The 25,689-nt window shown below is 32.6% G+C and overlaps 1 protein-coding gene across 6 annotated transcripts in view; it reads right to left on the reverse strand.

Annotated features, from left to right (window-relative positions):
- The window catches only part of nab (NGFI-A-binding protein homolog), a 287,733-nt gene that overhangs the window by 152,896 nt on the left and 109,148 nt on the right, over positions 1-25,689 (reverse strand). For 5 of the 6 annotated variants that reach the window (XM_081735999.1, XM_081735998.1, XM_081735996.1 and 2 more), the window contains exon 2: positions 9,448-9,549. In XM_081735999.1, the coding sequence (XP_081592125.1) occupies positions 9,448-9,549 (102 nt within the window). Of the gene's footprint in view, positions 1-9,447; positions 9,550-9,595; positions 9,698-25,689 lie in introns of all 6 variants that reach the window. The other variant, XM_081735997.1, reaches the window with a different exon arrangement.

A 25,689-nucleotide genomic window follows, 5' to 3' on the forward strand; every position in this document is an offset into this window, starting at 1 on the left:
AATAAAGAACTGAAAACAACCATGGAAGCTGATTGTTTGGAGCACCGAGACTACATCAAACGAAATCTACAAAGGATTTAAACCGAAAGTTCCCCGTTCGATCCCAGTATCATACACACACACACACACACACATAAGTAAACATGTTGATTATTCGGATACTTAATGATTCAAATATTGAATGGATCTTAAAGTTTAAAAAAAAAAGATCTGAGTTATACAAAGTTACACCTAAGTGCATATTTCTGACAACTTTAATATAAACGGAAAATTATTATTATTTTATTATAAATCGAAGAGTACCTAAAACATTAAAACTGCACATGATTACACAAAAGTGATGAAAAGATGATCTTACACTAATATTGTGAATAGAGTTGAGAAAAGATCATGGTGAAAATCCTATTTTTCAACGAACAATACTTTTAGCGATCTCTGAATATCCAGAACAACGAAAACTGAATCACATAAAAACAAACAATCTCTTTCATAAAGTGCCTTTGCTATAGTCGCAGAATATGTTTTAGACTACAGTCACATTTTAGCAGCATAAAGTGAACAAAATATGAATACTGAAAATTCGGTATTTCGTCAGAAACATGACATTATCGTAACGATTGAAAATACGTCGAATTAGCTGTATTTCTGTTAATGTAAATAACTTTTGTTGGTTATGGTTTTATTTCAATTTATTGATATATTCACGTGCATTACCCGGAAGTATTATAGTATTTTTTCTTTGCACAGTACATATTATTGCGTCAAAATTAAAAGGAATGAAACACATCGTTTTACACAGAACAGTGTATTAAATTGCATAAATGGATGTAGTTGATTCAAATCTTCGAACGATATATTTGCATTTTTTGTGCGGTTCATCATATTTAGTGAAAAATAATCAACTTATATTAAGAAACTTGTAGAAACTATGAAATCATACTTATATTATTATTATTATTATTATTATTATTATTATTATTATTATTATTATTATTATTATTATTATTATTATTATTATTGTAACAGGATATTTAGCTAAAAATTGGCGGAAATACAGACAACAAATATTTTACTGAAATTGTATTTAAAAGTACATGAATGACAACGTAACAGAAAATGATGACTTCTACTTTCGTGACAATTAACTTGACAACGATTATTAACAAATCCTTGCGAACTGAAACTGAAAACAGACAAAAGAACTCGACATGAGCTTTCGATTCTCACAACAGGATTACACTGACTTACCAATTTTCCAAGCAGATGTTAAAAGCATTTGGAAATTGAAACAGGAAAAGTTCCAGCATTCCTATGTTTATGCAAATTGATATTTGGGTAAGTAAACATTTTTTCAATAAATACAATACATATTATATAAAATATATACTAGATAAATATGTACTAGATAAATGTAAAAGAGTAAATATTATATTTATTTATAATATTTACTAATGGGATTCACTCATCAACAGATCTCCGGAACTATTAGACGTAGAACGTTGAAACTTTGATAATTGTTCTCCTCGCACCTTAGGATACAAGTAAGACAAAGTTTTGGGAATTCCATATCCTAAATGCTTTGGGGGCTTAAATAGATTTTTTGTGTATGTGTTCGCCAGATCTCCGAAACTAAAAGGCGTAGAAACATGACATTTGTATAAATATTCTCCATACACCATAGACTGCAAATAGGGTGAAGTTTTGTAAATTGCATACCCAAAGGGGATTTTGTTTTTCGTTCGCCAGATTTTTAAAGCTTTACAGCGCAGAAACATAAAATTTTGTATAAATATTCTCCTTGCACCCTAGGCTGCAAATATGACAAGATTTTGGAAACTGGATATTTTTCTATCCTACGGGGGAATGGGTTCTTCTTATTATTATTTGCCGTTCGCAATTGCCGTTATTAAAACTGTTAAGACGTACGTAGAACGTTGATATTTTGCATAATTGTTCTCGTTGCACCCTATAGGACATAAATAAGGCAAGAAGGTTTTGGGAATCGCACATTCAAAACATTTGTGTTATTCACTTGGATTTAATATCGAAGACGAAGAGGAATGGAACACAGGAAGAGGAAGAAATGAAACATAATATCTGCAGTAACACGCAAGGGAATACGCTAGTTATTTATGTTGATTCACTTACAATGTAAAATAAATTTGAATGCTGACAAATTCAGATACAAGTCAATAGACATATTGATTTCCTTTGAAAATAAAAATAGGGAAAAGGATAAGAAATCGAATCAAGCACTTTTATTTGATAAGCACTGACAAACGTTCAAAATTTGCGGGAAATTCTGTTTAGTGAAAAGTTGCAGCGCTTTTTATGTAAAGAGAATTTTAAGTGTCTCGAGAGTAATATTTGGTCATTTTTTTCGTTAGTGTTATTACAAACAAATATTTTACGGTGTTGAGCACCTATACCATCTCTCTCTTTCAGCATTGATTTACATGGAGACTTATTATTTTTCGATTTTATTTGAAATGAACGAAAACTTTAATGGTTTGATTTGTACTGATTTCTTCAAATCTTGTGAAAAAAAAAAAGCATCCCATTACTTTGTGAAAATTAATTTCTCTGGTCTATAATTTTAATATTTGATAATCGAAATTAATTTAAGTAATGCTAGATTTACACATAAATGCAAATTAGTTTTGACAAAGCAATGGACATTTAATTAAACTTAAAGAAGAAATAAGCGAAATCAAAACATTAAAATCGCTGCATCTTTAATTTTTAGTATAACGTTATCGAGCACAAAATTAAATAATCATGGCGACAAAGTATCTCCTTGTTTCAGGGCATTCTCGACAGCATAAAGTATTTGTGATCAGTGATGATTTTAGAAGGTAGCTGAAATTTCCCCGCCAGAAGTATAAAAATTTTCTCGGGCCATATCTCCTATCATTATATGTATCACTGGTATATGTATTCGCAGTACTATTTCCCACCATGAATTGAAAGTCCTCCTAGGGGGACAGTAAGTTCACCATTGTTCTTGATAAGGAAATTATGACTTATTCAGTTTTCTTAGAAATAAAATGTAATGTTTAGTCTAATAGCCCAAGCAGTTGCTGGAACGAAGATGGGGGGAGAAAATGTATTTTATTTATTCACATCTTGGAGGTATTGATGAAGTTTAGTGAATTGGCGGAAACAAAGAATTCGATGGACTCCAAAATTGCTGGTATCTTTTGTATAAATATGTTATAGATGTTGTTGAAAAATAGATTAAGAAATTGACAGAAATATGTAATGCATAGGTACTTTGAAAGCGTCGTAGTTCAGTAAGTTGATACGAAGGTAGCTTCGATCCTACTCCTTCATCGTCATCAATCATTTTCCATCAATTTTTACAATGAAATTACTATATTACAAAACAATTATTTATAACAAAACTATGATATAGGTAACTGGGACCTAAGTCTGCACCTGAAGATATAAATCCTCAATTGCGGTAAAGAAAGAAAGAATTTTTAATGTTTTGCACGATACGAAAAATTTCTTATCTCGATTCCCGTTTCGAAAACGAGACGGGAAGTGCATTTTCAAATTCGAGACGAGACTTGAAATTTCTCGAGTCTCCTGAACAACACTAGTTCACAAAACTCTTAGATCTCTAATACTGTTTTGGTGTTACACGATTATACAGAAAAAACTGTAAAATGATAAAGTGATTGTGCAAACACAATGACGAACATTCATCAACGTTTAAAGATACGCAAATTATTACACAATATATTTCAATAATAAGAATGGTTTAAATGATGTTTATATCACACTCTTCGTGGACCTCTCTTGACTCGGAAAATTCTAAAAACTTCTAGATGAAATTAATAAGAAAATCAGGACAACATTTACATTACGAGACAAGACGAGACTTTCTGGCTATTATTATTATTATTATTATTATTATTATTATTATTATTATTATTATTATTATTATTATTATTATTATTATTATTAAGTATTCTGCCTTTCGGCAGATCCTGGGACTAATGAGATTTTTTATTTTTTATATTTTTTTTAATTTTTAGATTTGAGCCTGGAAATGTTTCTTCCACTTTTCTCGATCTTCAGTTTCCTCTTTTAACTCCCAATATTTTCTCCTATCTTTCAATTCATCGATCAACTGTGTTCTTTTTCTATTCCTCTTCCATCTTTCCTTCTTATGGCGGTGTGAAGAAGACAATTTCTTCGCAAGATGTGTGCAATCCAATTGGCCTTTCTACGATGGATGGTGGCTAGAAGTGTCCTCTTCTCTCCTATCCGTTTTAAAATATCTTCGTTTGTTGCTCTCTCTGTCCATCTTATCTTCTCCATCTTCCTCTAACACCACATTTCGAACCTCTCTGTACGATCATTTTATCTTTTTACAGTTTTTTTTTCAATATAATCGTGTAACACTGTTTGAGATCTAAGACTCGGGTGAACTAGTGTTGCTCACGACACTCGAGAAATCTCGTCTCATCCCGAATTTGAAATTGCACTTCCCGACTCGTTTTCGAAACGGGAATCGAGATAAGATTTAAAAAAAATTAATATCGTGCGCAACATTAAAATTTTTTTCCGTACCACAATTGAGTATTTATATTTTCAGGTGCAGACCTAGGTCCCAGTTACCTGTATCACAGTCTTGTTAAAACGAGGATTCGACAAAAATTTGCGAGACAAGAAAACCTTATTTCTCGTTTTATTTCGTCTCGTGGGCAACAGTATTTATTTTCGTAAATTCAAATGAAGGACAAAAATGCATCTGAGGTAAAATGTTACATCCCAAATAACCCCTTTTTCTACGTCCTCCCCCCATAAAGAAAATACATCAACATTTTTTTGTGGCACAAATCCTGAAAAATAAATTTACGAAATTTTCTTGAAACCATTACTTTAGTACAATTTTGCCGAGTTTTAGTATAAATTTTGACACAAAGATTTAGCTTGCACGCACTTAAAAAAAAAAAAAAAAAAAAAAAATCGCTGTTGGAAGCGAACATTAAAAACAGAAGTACGTAGATGTGTCATCGTCATAAAAACATCACATGTCTACTTAAAAGTTATTTGTCGATTTCCTCTCGTCACACTAATATGCCTCTCCCATCGACGTCATCGACAGGGAGAATAATTTAGTATTCATAGAGCTGCATTTTTATAAGTGTGTATGTGTGTATGACTGCTAACAATAAATAATGCAGATTGTAATGGATGTAGTACATAATTTAGTTGCGATGAAGAAGCGTACTACTAAAACTTGCATATTATATATTACAAATTCGAAAAATATATTTGCACCGTGTTGTATTTTGCTGGTTACATTTCTTTTTCACTTTTCGCAGGAGGAATAAAAAACACTCAGTGATTAGGTATCAGATCCATGAACATTTTAAAAACGTGACTGTTTTTTACCTATTTTTTTTCTGAAATCATATTAACTGACGTCAAAATGAAGTAAAAAAATAGCAATCAAGTCTAAATGTCAGAATGTAATTACCTGTGATGTGCTTTCTAGCTTATCTAGCGAATGTTATAACTTTTAACACTTTTTAATATAATAGCTATAAATTAGCTAGTTATAAGTAGCGAAACTGTTAATTTCAAGTTTTATTAACCAAAGAACAGGGAGACTGTAGTTAAACGTATAACATTACGAACACTAAAAATAATTAAGTACCCAAGTGGGCTTTGTGGAGCAGAAATACCGTGTGCGTTGATTTGCCTCGGGTTCTCCCGTTTTCTCCCATTCTCGTCATTCCATAAGTGCGTCGATAGGGGATTGAAGGGGTGCGGATACACCTTCTGGGTGGATCTCCGCACCCCTTTCTGCACCCTCAGTAAAATAAAATTGAATTTATAACTGGGAATCAAAAATATTATAAATTTTAGATCTGAAATTATAAGGCAAGTTTCAAATTATACTGTCTAACAGGGGCGAATCCACGGGGGATCCGGACCCCCCAAAATCTTCCTAACCCAACATATTTGTACACTTTCTCAATAAAACTATAATTGTTTAACAGAGCAATGCTTGACGTACGAGCATGAAAATTTGATTTTACACTTCATTCGTACATTTTCTCTTATAAAACAATCTAGTTCTATTATTATCTTCTGAAAATGTAGATGGAAGTATTTTACAATTACTTATCGTCTTTTCGGGTGCAAGTAATATCCGGTCAATAATACATGGACATAGTGGCTTGCAGTATTGCACTCCCAGCGAAAATTTCTGGATGCACGCTTGATGTCTAAGATGCCATAAACAGAACGAAATCTCATGTAACGTTTCATTTTGACCTATCACACTCAATTTTAAATGCTTCTCAGGGCCGTTTTGAATGCCGTTTAAAAACGGCAGATCCATTGTCACCTGACTTTGCAAGCTCACCGAATTATTTGGCTGTACGCTTGTGTCCTGTGTAAGATAGGACTTCAGAACAACAATCCAGATGACGTAATGGTCTCTTTTTAAAAATATTACGATATTCTTTATTTTTTAGTGTGTCGTGTTGTTGTTTTTTCTCCTTCATTTTTGGTTTTAAAAGAACCGATTTTTCATTCTTAAAAAAGTATAAATAAAAAGACGCATTGTTTCTGAACGGTTGATTTTTGCGTTTCTGTAGTCAGAGGTGTCAAACTACAGTCGAAATTAATCGTACTGACGATTAGGGGCTAGTATAAGTTATCAACAATATCTGTGTTATTATTATTTTCTCCATCCTCAAGCTCTCATTGCGGCTTTGTCGCGGTGTTTTCCTATTAGAAAAATAACCATTCTGAACTATGACTTCACAGTGTGAATAATATACAGTGAGTGCTATTGTCAGTTGAGGCATTTTCTTCGTGTATCTGTGCTCATATAAATCACGCGGGGAATCTTCCAGTGCCAGAAGAACGTGAAATGTAGTTAAAACGTCTCTAGAAATTTGAAATGTAATTAAAATTTCTTTAATATGATTCTCTCTCTCTCTCTCTCTCTCTTGTGTGTGTGTGTGTGTATGTGTTTGTAGAACAATTAAAAATGTGTAATAGAAACGAAACATTTAGGACTTTTTTTTTTTTTTTTTTAAGAAAGTAGCTATCTGTAAAACAAACAAAAATTGTATATGAACGTCAAAATGTCACGATAGATTTTGATGATGTAATCAGGCTTGCCAACTGTCCCGATTTCTGACTTATTTGTCCCGCATCGCGACCAGATACTCGTCGGGACGCATATTGTTCCAATTTATCAATTTTCAAAGTTAACTAATATTTTACTGGGCCAGTTTTACAAAGAAATAACTTATTCTTTTGCACGCATACTTTTATGTATAGAATCAATTTCACAAATTTGTATTTTGACTCATATTCCGGACAAATGTTCAGAATCTCTGTTCTGTCGACTTCAAGCTTAGCTACTCATTACTTTAAACTTGGACATGTCTTGTGCTGACTTTATCTCAAATTCTAAGAGCAACAAGAAATTGATCAAGGTTACTAGGAGAACCGAAAAGTAAATTTTTAAGAAATGATAAATTTTGCAAAAGAACACGAAGTTTTTCTATTGCATTTTTAATATAAGTTTACCAAAGGGAATAGCCAAAGAAAAGACTAGTTTAATTGATAGTCTGTTTCAGTCAATCTTTAAAGGAACTCATTTGTTTGTGGCAAAAACCAAACATTCTATATAATTCTCTTTTTAAACGTTGTTAAATAAATTACAATTGTTTTGGTTTGAATTTGTTGTATGACGATAGTCAAAGAATAAGACTTGATTTTAGTAATACTTTTGTCAATAATTCCTTAACAGTGTTATACACTCATTTGTGATTAAAAAAAGATCTAATCTTCATAGTTTTCCCTCTAAACTTTGTTTATATTAAATAAATTGCAGTTGTTTTGGTTTGAATTCGTTGCATATATTGCTTATACCTAGAGATGAGCAGTGGGTAGGAAAATAAGGTGATGCATCCATTCAGGTTCGTGTTATTCAGCTGATTATTGTTTTCAACGACTCGCCGTACATGTAGGCGTTTCCGGGGTGGGAGCTCCAACACCCATTATCCCGTCCCGACTTATTCTTAAGAAAAGTTGGCAACCCTGGATGTAGTAGAAGATAGTAGCAGTTCGTATACGTATACTGTGGAAAGTGATATTGAATTTCCTTCTGATATCGCAAAATCCCATATCAGACGCGCTTCAACGATCAGTGTTGAACGAATATCCTAAGAGACAATTTGGACAAGAGAAAATAAGTTTTCAGGCTGAATGGTTTAAAACACTCTTGGTTGGAGTATAGATTTATAAAAAAAAAAAAAAAAAAAAAAAAATCAGCTTACTCTTTCGTCTGTCCTTTCTACTGCACTGAGGATAATCGCCATTTACCATCAGCACATACCACGAATACCTTAATTTGGAAGCAGGCTCTTCTGCCGATTCGGGGATTAGAAAACATGAAAATGATGATGTTCAGAACAAAAGTTCTTGATGGAACTACAATCATGCCATATATGCATGTTATATTAATATATATTATAATTAATAACCACGATATGTTATATTAATCAATACTGAACACTTTAAAAATGTTACCCAGTTCACCTTACATCATATCATCCACTTAATCTCATACAATACTATTAGTATGGTAACAAAACAGTCAGTCAGGAAAACGACCAGCCAATACAAAATTGGTAGAATACATTTCTATTACACACATTAAAACGTTATGAAATCATGTTGTGAAATCAACACAGTCAAACATGAACAATATGTACTTTAGTTTCATATAGAAAATGCACATATTTTATATAAGGAAAGGAAATTATCCACTTTTAAACTAAAAACTGCACTCTGTAAGATTACTCCCCTACTGTCTTGTCAACCTAAATTTTATTTATTTTCGAAGACGCTATTTACACTTTACTTGAAACTTACCTAACTTCCTAGTACTTACATAAGTTTAAATTAATTTCGAAATTTGTCTACTGAACCGGATTGGAAATCAATAATTTTAACAATATATGTAATTTTATAAAAAAAATATAGATTTAATAAATTAAGTCTTAAATACCAATAATACCCCTGTGCCAATCATATGTAAATATACGTAATTCATTAATTTCCAATTTGTCAACTAAACATCAAATTCAAACTAAGTTCTAAGTCTTTAATATATTGGACTCAAATTTTGCTAGTATTTTTTATATAGAAAAAATAGCTTAATGTATATGTAACTCACAAAATTAACTAATTTGATGATATTTACGTTTATAATATTTGCGTATTATATCCTATTCCAATCCACTTTTAAGGGAAAAAATTAGAATGGAAATGATCTCAGAAGCTCAAAGGACATAGGCTTAATAATAATATTAAATAAATAAATTGAATTATAAGTATCCTACAAATATCAATACCAATTAAAGATAGAAGAACATATATATACAATGAAGCTTTACTCACCCATTTCCAACAGCGTGTCGTAGTAAGCGAGAAGGCTGGCTCGTTGCATCACCCTGTATAACTGAAGCTCAGCTTCGTTGCTAGGCGCTGACGTCAGCACAACTAAAAGAGAAGGAAGGAAGAGAAAAAAAAAGCTCGGATTACTTACCTTGACTAACGAAAGTGTCGTAGTAGCTTAGCAGGTTGGCACGCTGTAAAACCCGAAACAACTGGACCTCCGACAGGTTGTAGGGAATGGAGGTGACGGCAACTGCAAGCAAGAACACAGCAGGTGTACGAAGGCCTTACTGGATTGTAACCACGAACAAGTTAAGGTAGTTGTTTTTTTAATTAAAAGAGGAGGAAATAGGTACACAAAACGTCTTACTGGCTGCTGCTCGTGGATATTAATAATTTATCCTATCTATACGCCTGATTAGGAACCCCTTAACTTTTTTGTCAGTATTGTTAATATTAAATTTTAAAACAATAAGATTAAATTGCGGTGGTATTTACATATAAAACGGAGGAATAATGTAACAAAATACGTAATTAAATAGCCAAAGTGAACACTTAACGGCTCCGGAGCTTAATATGAAAAAAGAAATTTTGAATATGTTTAAAGATAGAAAATAAATGTGATATCAGTTAGTATATTATAAATTTCCGTATTGACATTTCTAACTTAAGTGCTTGGTTATAAATAATCTTTATTATTTTACCAGTCAAAAGTCTCAAATCAAATATACTGTAGATTTTTACGTTGATAAGCTTCTCATACTGTAAGCACCCAATTAAATTTATATATTTATTATTTAAAGAAAATTACTTTCATTCTACTAGAAGAAAACGCCAGTATATTAGATATTTAAAAAATTTTGGAGACCTAAATCAAAACAGTTTTAGTGAATATGCATTTAATCTTTAATTCGAGTTTCAATAATCAGAAGATTTCCAGTTTGACTCTCCAAGACAGCAAATTAATAAATAAATACTGTCTGCTCCACATGTTTTGAAACGGCAATTACATGTAACATTTTAGTTTTAGTTAAGCCTCAAAATAGTAAACACATTTATATTGTAGTTCCTCAATTTCTATTTAAATTGTTTATCCATGTACAATTGTATTAATAGATTATAAAATATTGAAAACTTGTATTTAGATATTTAGAGCACATTGAATTAAACATAATTCTTAAAACAAATTAATCAACACGAAACAAAAGTTTCATCACTCGTATTGCTTTTATTAAAATTTGAAATAAAAACTCGAACAGTTGTTCAAATGCTACAAATTGTAAGTTTACTAGTTCCTTCATAACATTTCATTATTATATAAGAATATAAATCAGTGATGACACAACGTTAGATTAGTTTTTGTTCATCCCGTATATTACTTTCTTAATTTCCAAGATTTTGTTCCATCCCGTATATAGTATTATTGTAAAGCATAAAATAGATAAAAGTCTGTCATAACGATTAAAAGCTTATTAAAAAAGACAAAACATGAATGATTTAGCTCTAATTCTTCCCGACACGCAGACAGCTCTTGTGATGTGCATTTTTTAAAAATATCGAACAAAAATTACATCTTCATTTCTTGTGATTTTTGTTAGAAAACATGCTAGGCTAATCTAATCTTGTTAGAAAACTGGGGAAATTGAGGTGACAATGTACTGGAACTCGTTATTTAAAGCATACCTAATTTTCAACGAGACAACTTGACTTGAAACTGTTGCCTAAACTAAGAAATGTCCTTCACTTGTGAGGATAAGTGGCATAACCTGCTACGCTACTTCGAAAGCAAAATCTTGAAAACGAAAAACATAACCGTAGAAATACATTCAAACAACACATATGGTCTAGAAAATTCTGTAAAAAATTCTGACATTTTATTACTACGTCACACTCTTCAAGAAATCAAAAGGTAATACTTGTGCATAATTTAAGTTATACGGCAATAAAATATTTGACATCAAATCGTGGTGCATTCTTTATTGTCATATAGTATCAATTTTGCATATATTTTGATGTCTAAGTAATAATATTAATTTCGACTAAATTTACCAATTTGTTTGCTTATTTAGGGCTTAACATTCTATTTCGTCACCCAGGTTAAACCTTTAAAACCAACATTTAGTGTTGGTTTCAAATCGGGTGTGCCTGCTCATTGCAATATATTATTGTACATAATTCGTGAGAAAATACCTTCTATAACATTGCAGATACGCGGAAGGAATTGTTCAGAATATAAGCAGTAGGGTTATGGGAGTTTCTAGCATTTTAACCACATGTCCAGTTACATATATATGGACATATTATATTCATTAGACTCAGTCACATCAATGTAAGGGAGTAAAAGCGCTTCAAAGTACAGTAACTCACTTCGGAAATATAATTTCAAAATATCGTAGGAATCAGTTGCTAACTAAGGAAATCTGGCCAGAATCCGTTGAAGAAATATAATCTAACAGTTTTTAATTAACCAAAATGTAGTTAAGATGTTTAAAGAAGTGAAGGTTTAACTTTTCTTTTAAAAAAATAAAAAATAAGGAATAATAATGCTCTGAGGAAATAGAATAAATTCGAAATTAAATAAAAACAAAATAAAATTTAAGTTTTAAATAATTAATTAAATATATTCTCTTAGACACTTAAAGAGCAATTTAAAATTTAAAAAAAAACATAATTCAACCACAATGAAAAGTCAATTAGCAATAATTATTTACACAATTCCTCTTGATTTGAATTATTATAAATAATAAATGAAATATATGTAAAAAGTAAAACAAATAAGATTTGATCATAAATTATTTTACTCGATACTCTTAGAATACTGTGCATTTAATATACATGTAAGTATGTAGACTAAATATTGAAACTTCGACAGAATATCCTACATATCTCAACGTATTCGAAAGATTCAGAGGCGAAAAGTGCAGCCAGTAAGATTAACAGTCACAAGGTGGGAAAGAAGTCTAACTCTACATTTTTACGTGAGATCTTTGAAGACATGTGCCAACATGCTAACTTCATTATAAACATACAAATAGTAATGTCTGACAGGGTATATTTCAAAATATATACATCTTACACATTTTATAACTTCCAGACTTGAAATATCATTAAATTTTGTTCTTGTGAAGACTATATATAGCCTATATGATAATCTCTAAATAAATATTCCACTAGGTCTCTACATGTTTATGAACAGGATGATATACATCAAAATTAGATTGCGTCTACAGTGTTTCTTGGCACTGAAGCGATTTTCTTCAAGATCCTAAATAGAGAGAATTAAAAAAGGAACAGAATGGAATTACTACAAATAATTAAGAAAAACATAAATATATTTCAATATAGCAAATAAATTGTCATTATGATAAGCATTAAGGGCACTAATCTCTAATCCCCTGTCTGACATTACCTAACACACAAAAATACACATAAACAAATATATTAATACATTTTATAATGTAAGTCTTAATATTACGCTTGCAGTATATCACAAACTGCCAGACTCTAATGCAAAATTGTAACAATCATAATATTGTTTTAATATATTCAATACCAGAAGTAAAGGCACAGAGTTCAGAATTGCAGGTGACGCCATGATCTGGGAGTGCCAAATAGAGAAGGTTGGTGTGTAGTGGGATTTCGTGACGAAAATATAAAGAGTTTTAAGAGGACTTGAAGGAGAGCGCAAAAAATCTATCTCTGCCACTGTTATACGAAATCTTAAACGATAATAAAACCTTTTTCTAATAATTTTCATTTTTAAATAAGTATTAAAAAATAACAAAAGTCGAAAATTAACATCACGATTTCAGTTTGCTGTTATTTGAATATCTCTAAACTCGTTTTCTATGTACGAAAACTATTCGAGTAGTTATTTTTATTCGAATTATTATTATCATAACGAACGAAAAATGAATTATTTCATGGTTTGTTCGATTAAAGTTTAGTGTCCCTTTCAGCAACAAGGACATATGAGACATAGAGCTACAGCTTAATGTGGGTCCGAACCACATGAGTTCCCACCGGGTATCGAACCAGGGTCTCCCGGGCTGTATGCTAACCGCATAGTTACGAGGGAGCACTAACAAATTATTCGAATTTTAACAATACTAAAAATAACTTTCCATTATTTCCTATCTCGTGGCAAGCTACTTCATGGTCTAGATTGCGCATTTATTACATATTTCCCATCTCCCTAAGATGTCCATTCATATTTATCTTCCCATTTACTTCTTGGTATACAGGTCTTGCGGCTTGCGCGTGTGCCTTTGATGCAAGAGATCCCGGGATTCAATTACCTATGGGACAGTCTTGAAATTTCAACGCATTATGGCGGTTTGGATTCCAGCTGGAAGTGTAAGTCCACGTCTTCTACCTAGGTATAGCCTCGGTGCTAAAAACGAACCCAAAACTCCAACCAACCAAACTTTGTTGACTGAAAGCGCCTCTACGTATCACCCATACAATACAATGTATTAAAATATACACAGTTCGTTACACATGAACCGTGGTAATTTCTAGGATATATTTCTTAAGAGCAAAGCCTGAATTTTCGTGATTTTCGGAACAGCAAAATAAATAAATCCTTAAAGACGCACACACATAATCAGACCTCAAGCAATATTATACAAACTTCAAATATATAAGTGAAAGAGAGAAAGAGTCGCATTCATGCAACTTTTTAAAAAAGAAATCTAATTTTTTTTTTAAAACTGTGTTTATTTTTTAAAATCAATACCGTAACATAGCATACATATTGACTAGTTTATTTTACAGTCTCTCTCTCTCTCTCCCTTTTTTCTTTCTTCTTTGACTTACACACGTACTCATATATGCTTCTTGCATCTCTCTCTCTCTCTCTCTCTTGTCACGTTCTCCCTCCACCCTCGCAAATGTCAAATCAAATGGCTTTGCACAAGTGAGAGTGAGTAATGCAATAAAACGAGTTTAGATCAATACAGGTGGCTAGACTCCTGGTAAACATACACAAAAAATTTAGTTTTTCAACAAATAAAATAAAATGGAGGGATTTTTTTTTTAAACTCTCCATTCATTGGACCAAATGCTATCATACTACCATGACTTTATTGAGACTTTGATATACAGATTATGATTCAAATAAAAGGAGATCTTTTCTAAATTATAATGCTGAAAAATAACGAAAAGCTAGCATTTCAATTCATTATGTACTATGGACGGCCATACAGTTTGTTTTTCTTATTTTTGGGGGCGATGTACGGTAATATGGTTAGCCCATCACAGTAAAGTTATTTCATATTATGCTCTAGGGGGACGGCAACATTTTCCACCGATGTGAGTTGAGTTTCGCATTTTTCATTAGTATACAACTAATTGAATATATACTGTATATATATAAAACTCAGAGGGAGTAATTTCCCCGTTTTCTCCCAAATGACACTCCTGTCATACCCAGTTACATCGTTATTTCTGAATTCAAATAATCTTTGAATTGCGTCACGAGACAGCGGGTCAACAACTTAAATAGTGTACTTCTGCTCGAACCCGAGACCATGTTTATCAAAGGCTGGTGAACTAACCTATTTAGCTATACATACTTCATTACACTAAAAAGAAAAAAAAAATAGTTCTATCATTTATAAATCGGACAAATAGTCCTCTTACACCAAGAGCAAATAACAAGAAAACTTTTATTGGTGAAATGAACTTATAAATAACTTTGAAAATATTAATTAAACTTCGGAAACCATATTAATAGAGAAAAGGGCAAATTAGTACTAAGCAAGAAATTTTAATACGCTACAATATTTAAAGAAGAGAGAAATTATGTTATTCCTTCAGTGATAAAGCGTTACCTCTGGTACGAACGAGGAAGGGGTTTCTATTTCGATTCCAGGCCATGTGAATTTTTGGACAATGTTTCTGTGCATTTTTCTCGTTTCCTCCAACATTCCCATTCTATCAATTTTCTTTCCTGATCATTCACTGTCATTAATTATAGTTTTCTTTAGCCTGAAATAGTGTAGGACGTAAACACTGGAGATTTTTAAATTCTCTTTGGTGCATTTTTCTTTTTTCGGGGACCACTTATATAATAGTTTCACACGATACGATTATAATTTCCTTCTTTGACGCTATCAGTATATCGATATTTATAGAGCTCATGGAATTGCATATAGAGTGCGTAAGTACTTAAAAACTTGAAGATTGATTTCAAATTCCTATTTTAATTCCGAGTCATGCTATATGCGTTTTGTAGTGAGCAACAAATCACGTGTGTGTTTTCTTCTCTCTCACGCCGCCGCACGGTCTACCCGCTTAATTATTTCTTTATAACTTATCATTGGGTCCTCCATTCTAAAGAGCATGACCGTGATATGTCAGAATTATAAGTTTTATACATAAATCTTGAATAAACTAGTAATAATTGGGTTTTTGTAATTTGCAACACTGGAAGTAATTAGGCATATCTCCTGCTTCGTACTTCCATCATCACGTTAAGACAGGGTTGAAAGTCCCTCTTAACACTCCATGCGCAAAGGTAGCTTTGTAAGTGGTAACCCTGTAGTTCACGCTATTACGTTATACGTTCACGTTCTTCACTATATTCAATTTCAAAATATACACGAAAAAATCAATTTTATCTTTTCTCATACTAAATATTACGTCTTAAGTACTTATGCAAATATAGGTTTCCAGGCAAATTTACGTAACATTCTGACATATTCAGTCAAAATGTTAAGGACAGTGGTACATACATAACAAAAAAAAAAAAAAACTTATCAGTTACTCGTAACTAGGATGATACTATGAACTACAACTTTATATAAGTATTTTAATCAAGAAATAAAAATCATGTTAGAGAATAACAAATAATACATGAACTGTTAAAGAAAAATCATTATCTGTCCTGTTCTGTCCTGTTAATATTTTAGATTGAAAAAAAAAAAAGGTGACATTTTTAAGTTCTGGTTTCGGGAACTTCGAAAAGCTTGTTTTCTTTACAACATAATTGAGTGATTACACTAAACTCTCTCTCAAAGTTACATTTGAAACAGAAATTGAAGACAGAATGTTTGATGCATAAAGATATAGTAAAAATACTCCGATAGATATTTAATTATGTCTGGAATCCCGAAAAAGTTAATTTGATACCAAGAAGTTCTATCATATTCCGGTAAAATTCCAACCCTACTTGAAGCACGATTTAAAAATAAATAAAAATAGTTTCTGTGCGTCTGAAAAACCGTTAATTTGCATCGGTAGACAAGTACTTTGTATTTCGTTGAACTATATACATATACTAGCAGCGTTCACCCCGCTTCGCTGCGGTCACCCCGGAACGCAATAAACTTTGTTACTTAGATAATTTTTACTTTTTCGCTTTCAAGTGATATGATAAAAACCATAGAAGATTGCAGTAAATCTTAACATTATATCGCCTGTCATTTATGTTAACCCGCCCCGCTTCGCTGCGGTCATCCCGGTGCTGGCATATTGTAAAAGTGTCTGTAAAAATAAGCAAATCAATTAAAAAATTTTAAACAGAAGATTCAAGCTATTTTCCGCTGTATATCGCCTGTCATTTATGTTAACCCGCCGAGTGACACGGTCATGCGGGTTGCATATAAATACGTTTATTTTTACCTATGATGAACTAATAACAAAGGATTTGTACGTTATGGACACTTGAATGGTCAATTATCTCAAGACACTGGTAATTAAAAATCAAAGTGATATGATAAAAACCATCTAGGGTCCAAATCCTAATAACCCCCCAAAAATGAAAGAAATTGGTTCAGCCGTATTAGCGTGATGAGCGGACAAAGGATTTTGTACGTTCTCTTTTATATATATAGATATATGATGCATTCCGGGTAGTAAGGGAGAATGGGGTACAGTTCTTCGAAATACATGTCAAAACTTATTTAGTACTATAGTATACAGTATTTAATGTAATTAATAAAACTACGCAATATGTATAACAGCTTCACATAAAGACTTCTGTGCACGCGTACATCAACGCGAGTGTATATTCCTGACAAGGCTTGTGTGACGGTTTTACTTCTTTCCTCTAAATAATACTAACAAAAAAGAACCTAGAGGCGTTTCTAGTCTCTAGTTTCGAATAATTACTTATTCACCTTTTGTGGAAATATTCGGCACTTATACCAGTCCCTAATCAGTGTTTGTAATTTGAGGGAAATTTCCCAACTCTAGGTAAATTTCTTAGGAAATTTAGCGAAACGGGGAAAAGGGAATTTTGCGATAAAACGTGAAAATCCAAGGAAATTCTCGGGCTAACTGACTGACCAACACAAATGCTTAATTGTATCTTTGTTCTTCAGTAGCATAATTTGCACCCATTGTTGGCTGGATGTATTTTAAAAAAAAAAGTGAAGGAAAAGTTTAAAAATAGAAACAAAAAATGAATGAACCCAAACATGGTTAGCACTTCTTTTAACATAGCTAAATTAATCTTATAACTTCCGTCATAGAAATCGGACACTCAACAAACTAGGGAAATGTGATAAGAAAAGGGAAAATTTTGTCAATCGAGGGAAATTTTCATGAGGAAACCTACGGACACTTACTGATACGCACAACGTTTAAGATAGTTGCAGCTATGCAAGCTTTTTTTCTTTCTTTCTTCCTCAAAGATTCGTAAGCAAGTAGCTTTAGTTTTAGTATGTGTTTTATATTATTTTTAAGTTGAAGAGAGCATAACTGTTGTTAAACCAATTCTCAAGAATATATATATATATATATATATATATATATATATATATATATATATATATATATATATATATATATATATATATATATATATATACGTGTGTGTGTGTGTGTATGATCGTCAGAAATAGAGAAAGAATAAAGAATGACAGAGAAAGAAAAATGTCCAAGCTCCAATTTAATCCCAGTATCTGCACTTTATTTTTCTTTACTTTAACGTCCTATATTTATGCTCCAAGCCTAAGGGAAATGTTGATAATAATAACAAATCAAATTCTGAGGTTGTGAAGGCTTAGCCATACCACTAAGCCACCGCGCAAGGGCGCCAATCCTGGGGTAGCCGGGCCCCCCAAAGCTCATGTGGGCCCCTGTATTTTTATGAATATGTATTTTTATATGTATTTTCTCTTGTTATATATATTGTTATATATATATTTTTTTATGAATGCCCTCCAAAGTTACAGAAAAATCGGCGCCCTTGCCACCGCGGTCCATTTACGATAATGTGTCGATCTTTTACCCCTCCGTGGTTAAAATCCTATGACGTTCATGCTTATTTTCAAGCGCATGGCATGCTTTATCCTAAACAAACAAAAAAGGTTTCTTTTATTTCATTTACAAATTACTACTGTATATCCTTGTTCCTGCGGTGAACAATGACTGAAGTATAGTTATACAAGAAATCATCCTCATCCTCTGCAGAAAAATACGAAAACAAGGCTTTGAAATAAGAAAGAAGAAAAAATATACACTAAAATAATAATAATAACAATAACAGCATTGCTTTGTGAGTGGCTAGTGACCGAAATAAAGAAAGATGATATATTGCCATCGAGCGAGGGCATCATATTTGAACGTAGTTTTCTGCTACGGATGAGAGAGAGAGAGAGAGAGAGAGAGAGAGAGAGAAAGAGGGAAAGAAAAAAGAAAATGGGAAATACTGTAGGAAGCAAGGCAGGACGGGATGCGGAATACAGAAAAAAACTGACCCAAAAACGTCCCTACCACAACAGACGCTTGAAAGAAGTGTCTTTTTATTCTTTCAATATTACTTTTTGCTCATGTTGGGCTTATTTTTAAGATATATCGTAGGATCTTCTTTTCTCCTTCCCCTCAAAGAAACAAAACAAAGTAGAAAAAGTAATTGTTTTCTGGAGAACTGAAGAGGGGAGAGGGAAGATTGTTCATACACATATCACTAATTAAGCATGCTTGAACTCAAACTAAATTACATATGCTAATAGAATTTTTTTGTACTTGATTAGGTCGACAAAATAACATGTGTGTGTGTGTGTGAAACATGAAAAATCAGGAAGGTATAATAATGTATATGTAAAAAAGAGATTAATTTTCTGTAATTCTATTAGCGTTTAACGAAAAAAAAAATCTATCCAAAGATGAAACACATACCAATCAACAAATCTTATTGAGGTGAACCAAATTATATGGATAAATGGAAATTCTTATGCGTAGTTTTTCTAGAAAATCGCTTGTAAAAAGAATATTTTCACCTATAAAGATGAAACTGACAGTGAAGTGTACTTCCCGGGCTGCAGTGGCTCAGTGGTAGAGCATTCACCTCTGGTGAATGTGGTCCTTGGTTCGATCCCAGTTCGCGCCAAGTGAGCTTTGTGGTGGACAAATACCGAGTGCATGGGTTTTCTTAGGGTTCTCCCGTTTCCACCCACTTTCTTCATTCCACCATTCCATTCACTTTTCATCATCACCGTCTTCTTTAGCCTAGCCGGCATAACTGTGGGACGTAAAACTTAAATATTTCATTTCATTTTTCATTTCGAAGTATACTCAAATCAAGCTTTTCATTATAACATAGCAAGATAACATCACACATCATGGTTAACAAGATGAATCCGAAAATTATTATTAACTCTTAAATTTGAAATTTGTTTAACTATAGTATTGTGCCAAGGTGAGACAATCGATGGGTGACATAAAGGTGATGAACAAGAGTACACGTTTAAGGTTAAATTTAGCGTGTAGATGTCGAGGAAATCGAGAAAAAATATATTTATGGAGCTAAAAAATATTTTGTTTGTTGCCAATAATAATTCATACTTTTAATTGTGTTCAAACACATTGTTTACAATATTGCAAGTACGACTTATTATAACGTTAGTACTTCCGTACGTTAGGCCACACAATAACTCTTGCCAAATTCGTTAATGGGCTGTGTCAATCTGTTAATATTTTAATCGGTAACGGCGATTTACGTCCATCCGTTAGTCCACACAGTAAGTCTTAAATGAAATATCATTTTTGATTTTTTTTTTTGCACAATAGATAGCTAGAATGATTATTTCAATCGAATTGGTTAATAGATTCAATCCTTTAACAGCTTAAAGGGTAACGGCCACTTAAGACTGTCTGTTAGTTCACACGATAACTCTTGAGCAAAAGCGAATTTCTGAATTCAGTTCTTTTTTTCGCAATAGATAATTAAAGCTATTATTTCGGCCGAATTCTTTAATTGAGTCAAGCCGTTAACATCTTCATGGGGCAATGGTGATTTTAACGGAAGCCACCCATATCCCATATTCTACTATGGAAACAAAGATTAAAGTTACCCATCTCGCCGTTAGATGGCAGCAAACCTCCTCCAGGGGACAACTACTTCCGGACGATATTGAAGCTTCTAGTGCGTGATCCTTTTTATTGTCTATCAGAAGTATAGAATTTATGTTCTGTATTTCGATATATGTAAAAAGAAATGCACTGTTAAGTAGAACATTGTGTGTATTACTATTTGCCTTCACCTAACGGTGACAGACTCCTAACAATGACATAGCTTCTAACTAGCCATATATGCCAGTTCTAATCGAAGAGAGTTCCAGCCCATTTATCTACCGCACCTAGACGAGACCATAAGCCAATACAGTCGGACAGTATGATAAAGTTTCTTTTCCTCCTGGTTTAACACATAGCGTTCATATGGGAAACTACGAGATTGAAGAACTGGGATAAAGGATTAGGGATACAACTTACACAAGAGCTAAGTAAGTATGGCTTCACTGAAACAGGTGTTTATTTATACATGACAATTCATATCCCTCCGATATGTAGGGTACTCAAAGTTCTTAGTGTCATGAAGTCAAATTTTTTAAAGGGTTCATAATTGACATTTGATACAAATTTTCATAAAGAATTTGGCACCTATTGTAATCCATTTGATACATTTTGTGCTGGAAATGAAAATTCTCCGGTTTATTTGAAGGATTCCCGGGTATACAGATTGTTACCATGCTTTCCTTTGGTTGCACGTGGTTCATTGGCTACTTGCTGGAATTTAGCATCCATTTTCAGCACCAAAGTTATATGAAAGGGGGCCTACAACAACAACTATAATGTGTTCAAATTTCAGGGTTTTCCTTCCGGGAATTGAACCCGGGACACCGTGCACTAAAGACGTATGCGCGCTATTACTACTACACTAACGAAGATGTCTCGGTTATATGTGGTTTCGAATTTGATCACTGATCAAAATCCAGACTCTACTAACTTGTAAAGTCATATAATTAAACAACGAAGTAGAACATCTATCAAATTCCAACGATTAAACAAAATAGTACATGGCGTAGTAAGACTAGAAAATCCGGAATAATACTAATAAGCATGGTAAAATCAATTTTAAGAAGTGGAAAAATGAAAATGGAATGAAATCTTTAGTTTAACGTCCCATGTTTATGTCCCTTAGGATAAGGGAGACGATGATTAAAGCAAGTGAATGATGATGGAAGGATTGGTGGAATGAAAGAGAATGCCCATGGACGCGATGTTGTCCACCACAAACTTGCCCTGGATCGAACTAGAGACCCCACACACACTTGAGGTAAGCGCTCTATCACTGAAGCACCGTACCGTATTAAGAAAGTGGAAGAAAGAAAGAAAGACAGATAATTATTTTGGCTGAACTAAAGAAATTTGGGATAAGAAAGAATAGCTATTGCACCTTAAAGGCAATAAGTCAAGGAGAGTTAAATTTAGTTATGAAGTCAATCAGTAATCGCAGTCAGTTCTGACAATCAGTAATCACAAATGATTTCGTATTTAGATGACAAATCTTTCTTTCTCTCTCTCTCTCTCTCTCTCTCTCTCTAATTAATTATTAAATCTCTACCATTAATGCAAAATACCAGGAATATTTGTAAAATATGGTACTAAATTTTGAGTTGAGTTTATTTTAACTTCCATTTCAGCAGCGAGGCTATACGAGACGGGACCTACTGATTAACGTGGAATCCGAACCACATGAGCTCCTGCGGTACTGAATTTTAGTTTAAGTTCCATGGATGCTCAATAAGTTAAGAAAGACTGGTGTTGCCCAATCAACGAATTTCGTAAGCAGTATTATTACATCCATATCTTGAATATCAAACATGGTTTTAGTTACTCATACTACTCACTCGAAGTATGACTCATAGTATGTAAACTATAAATTGATAAAATGACTATATACAATGAAAGAGCATTGGTCAACGTTTGACGATATGCAGGTCATTACAGAATATCCAATTAAATATGGTTTAAATGTAGATTTTATAATTTAATACATTATAGTAATTATAACAGTATTCTGTTTCCTATGTTATTTTAACATCATCTGAATACATAGTGCATTCTGAATATTTAATTTGTTATTGTGAATAGATTAGATAAGAAACATAATCAAAAGGTCTGAAGTTAAACCTTTGCCATATTTTAAATCCTCGTTTTGCATGTCATTACATGATTTGATTATTTAGGTTTGAACTATTTATCCCATACTATTAAACTGCTTAAACTATGTGCGTATTATTGAGTTACTTTTTTTATCGAGAAAATTATTTTCATGTTAAAAGATAACGCCTCCTACGTACTTTCTACAAGAATTAAATTTTAATGAGGTTCATTTGTCTAATAGTTGACTAATTATATACTATTGCTTCTGTTACATTCCTTATACCTGTAAAATGTTAGAATTTTAGTTACTATCTTTGTATTTCATATATACTCCGGAAATTTTTCTTGTTAAAATCAGTTACTAATAGTTCAATACTGTGAATGACTTTTATATTTATTTGGATATGAATATTGACTAAGGAACCTGGGTAATATGTATCTTCTTCAATTTTAATGCTAATTATTCAACAGTAATTAATAAGTAAAATCTGAATTTTCTCTTACTAAGCGCTAAATTCTACCAACACTACCTCCAAATGATAGATTTACAAAAGGAGATGAGAAAACCATATTTCTCGTCTCTCATGGATAACACTACGTAAGACAAATAACAAATATAAAAAGTTAATAATAATGAAAGAAATAATGTAATCAAGATAGTAAGAAAGTCTGAGAACACTAACAGACACAGTACTCAGGGGCGTCATTTCCAAGGACCTTATAAAATAGAGGATCTGCCCTTACAACAAAATCTTGAAGCCATACGTCACAGTTTTGCCACCCCTACTCTGCCCACTCCACCCACTAGGATCGCAATGTTTTGAACCAACAAACATGGCGGAAACGAAAGTAGCCAATCAGATGATGGCGGAAACGAGAAAAATGAAATGAAATCTTTAAGTTTAACGTTCCACGTTTATGCCGGTTAGGCTAAAGGAGGCGGTGATAATGAGAAATGAGTGAAATGGTGGAATGAAGAAAGTGGGAGGAAACGGGAGAACCCCGAGAAAACCCACGAACACGGTGTTTGTCCACCACAAAGCCCACACGGCGCGAGCTGGGATCGAACCAGGGACCCCAAGGACTAGAGGTGAACGCTCTACCACTGAGCCACCGCGCCCCCCAGGCGGAAACGAGAGTAGCCAATCAGACGTGCCGATGTTCGGTTGTTTTTTGGTTTCATTATTTAATAGGATGAGGATATATATGGGCAGATCCTCTATTTTATAAGATCATTGGTCATTTCAAAGTTTCCTTGGGGGCAAGATCCTTTTAGAGAGAGAGAGAGAGAGAGAGAGAGAGAGAAATAGATGTACACTCATGTCCAAAATTATTGTCGCATGTCTATAAATATGTTGTTGTGGGAATATAAGTTGATAACGAATTCGCCAGGTATGTCTTACAATGTTAGTATGTGTGTAATCGGCAAAGGCATGTATATGGCAAATTTCATGTCAAAAGAGCAGTAAATAAGAACAATAAACGAAATTAAAACTTTCTTGTCCATTTAGCAACATTTTGTTTTACTCATTCTAATTTTCGTATTTATAATTTTTTTCCTATGAAATTTACCACAAATATACATTTCCCGATTATACACATAGTATCAGTATTTAAAATACCCTGCAAAATCATTATCAAATTTTATTCTTATAGAAAGACAATTATAGATATGCGACAGTCATTTTGGACATGAGTGTACATCTTCACTAGTCTAGCGTGTCTAGTGTATACCTTAAATGTTTTAAGTTTGGTATGACTGAGATGTACAGAAAAGAAATTGCTTGTAAGCAACATTGTTATATAAAACTACTTCCAATATGAAAACACGGAACAGATTATATAGTCCCTCATTCCCTTGCAGTTCGTTTCAACATAAGTCAAAATTAGTGTTTTAGTTTGCGGTAATAGTCATAGAAGTTATGATTATTTTACTTTCTTTTCTTTCTTTTTTTTTGCGTTGCGATACGCAAATATTGCGGAGACATACAGAATGTGCGTCATAGTTGCCTCAAACCTCAAGAAATTTATTCCAAGGTGACCATTATATTCTTTCTCCCCAACAAATTTTATCTCTGTCATATTATATATATATATATATATATATATATATATATATATATATATATATATATATATATATATATATATATATATATAGGATCAAACAAGATACATCTGAAGTTAGCATTCTATCACTGAGCTATCGTTCTCCTAGTTTATCTCGAAATGCATTGTTAAGTGCGTATATAATAACTTTAAACTCACTGAAAACAAATCAAGTGAGAAATGGCTTTTATACTTCCTGTAGCAGAAAGTACACAAGAATCGCCGTTTAATATTTCATTATTTAATGCTATGTCTGATGCTTTGGTCAGTTACAAATTCACATAGAGCTGGAAAATGTTTAAAAGCTCGTGAAAAATTTAATAATTGAAAATCAACGTTTTTTAATTGCCGTTGTTCACATAGCCTTACGATTGAGTTCATTTATTGTAATTTCAGTGTGTTTTAAAAAGTTTCTTCCTGTTTGTAAATTGATTAGCAGAATCACTTAACATTACGTTATTAGCTATTGATAAAAGCGTGGAGAGTAAAAAGGGATAATTTACATAATATATATTTCAAACAGATTTTATAGCTGTATTTTATTTAAAAAAAAAAAAAAACACCACAGACTACTGACTACTAACATACTCTTTCCCTCTCATAATACATACTATTCATTGAAACGATGTTTTTATTTTTATTAATTAGATAAAGGAAGTGTTTGTTGATTCAGAGATGCTCATAGCGGGGGGTCGTGATGCAAGATGTGTCACTGAAATTTTTAGAGGAGTTACTAAAAAA

Source organism: Thermobia domestica, chromosome 13 (genome assembly GCF_964235325.1).
Source record: "Thermobia domestica chromosome 13, izTheDome1.hap1.1, whole genome shotgun sequence".
Lineage (NCBI taxonomy): Eukaryota > Metazoa > Arthropoda > Insecta > Zygentoma > Lepismatidae > Thermobia > Thermobia domestica.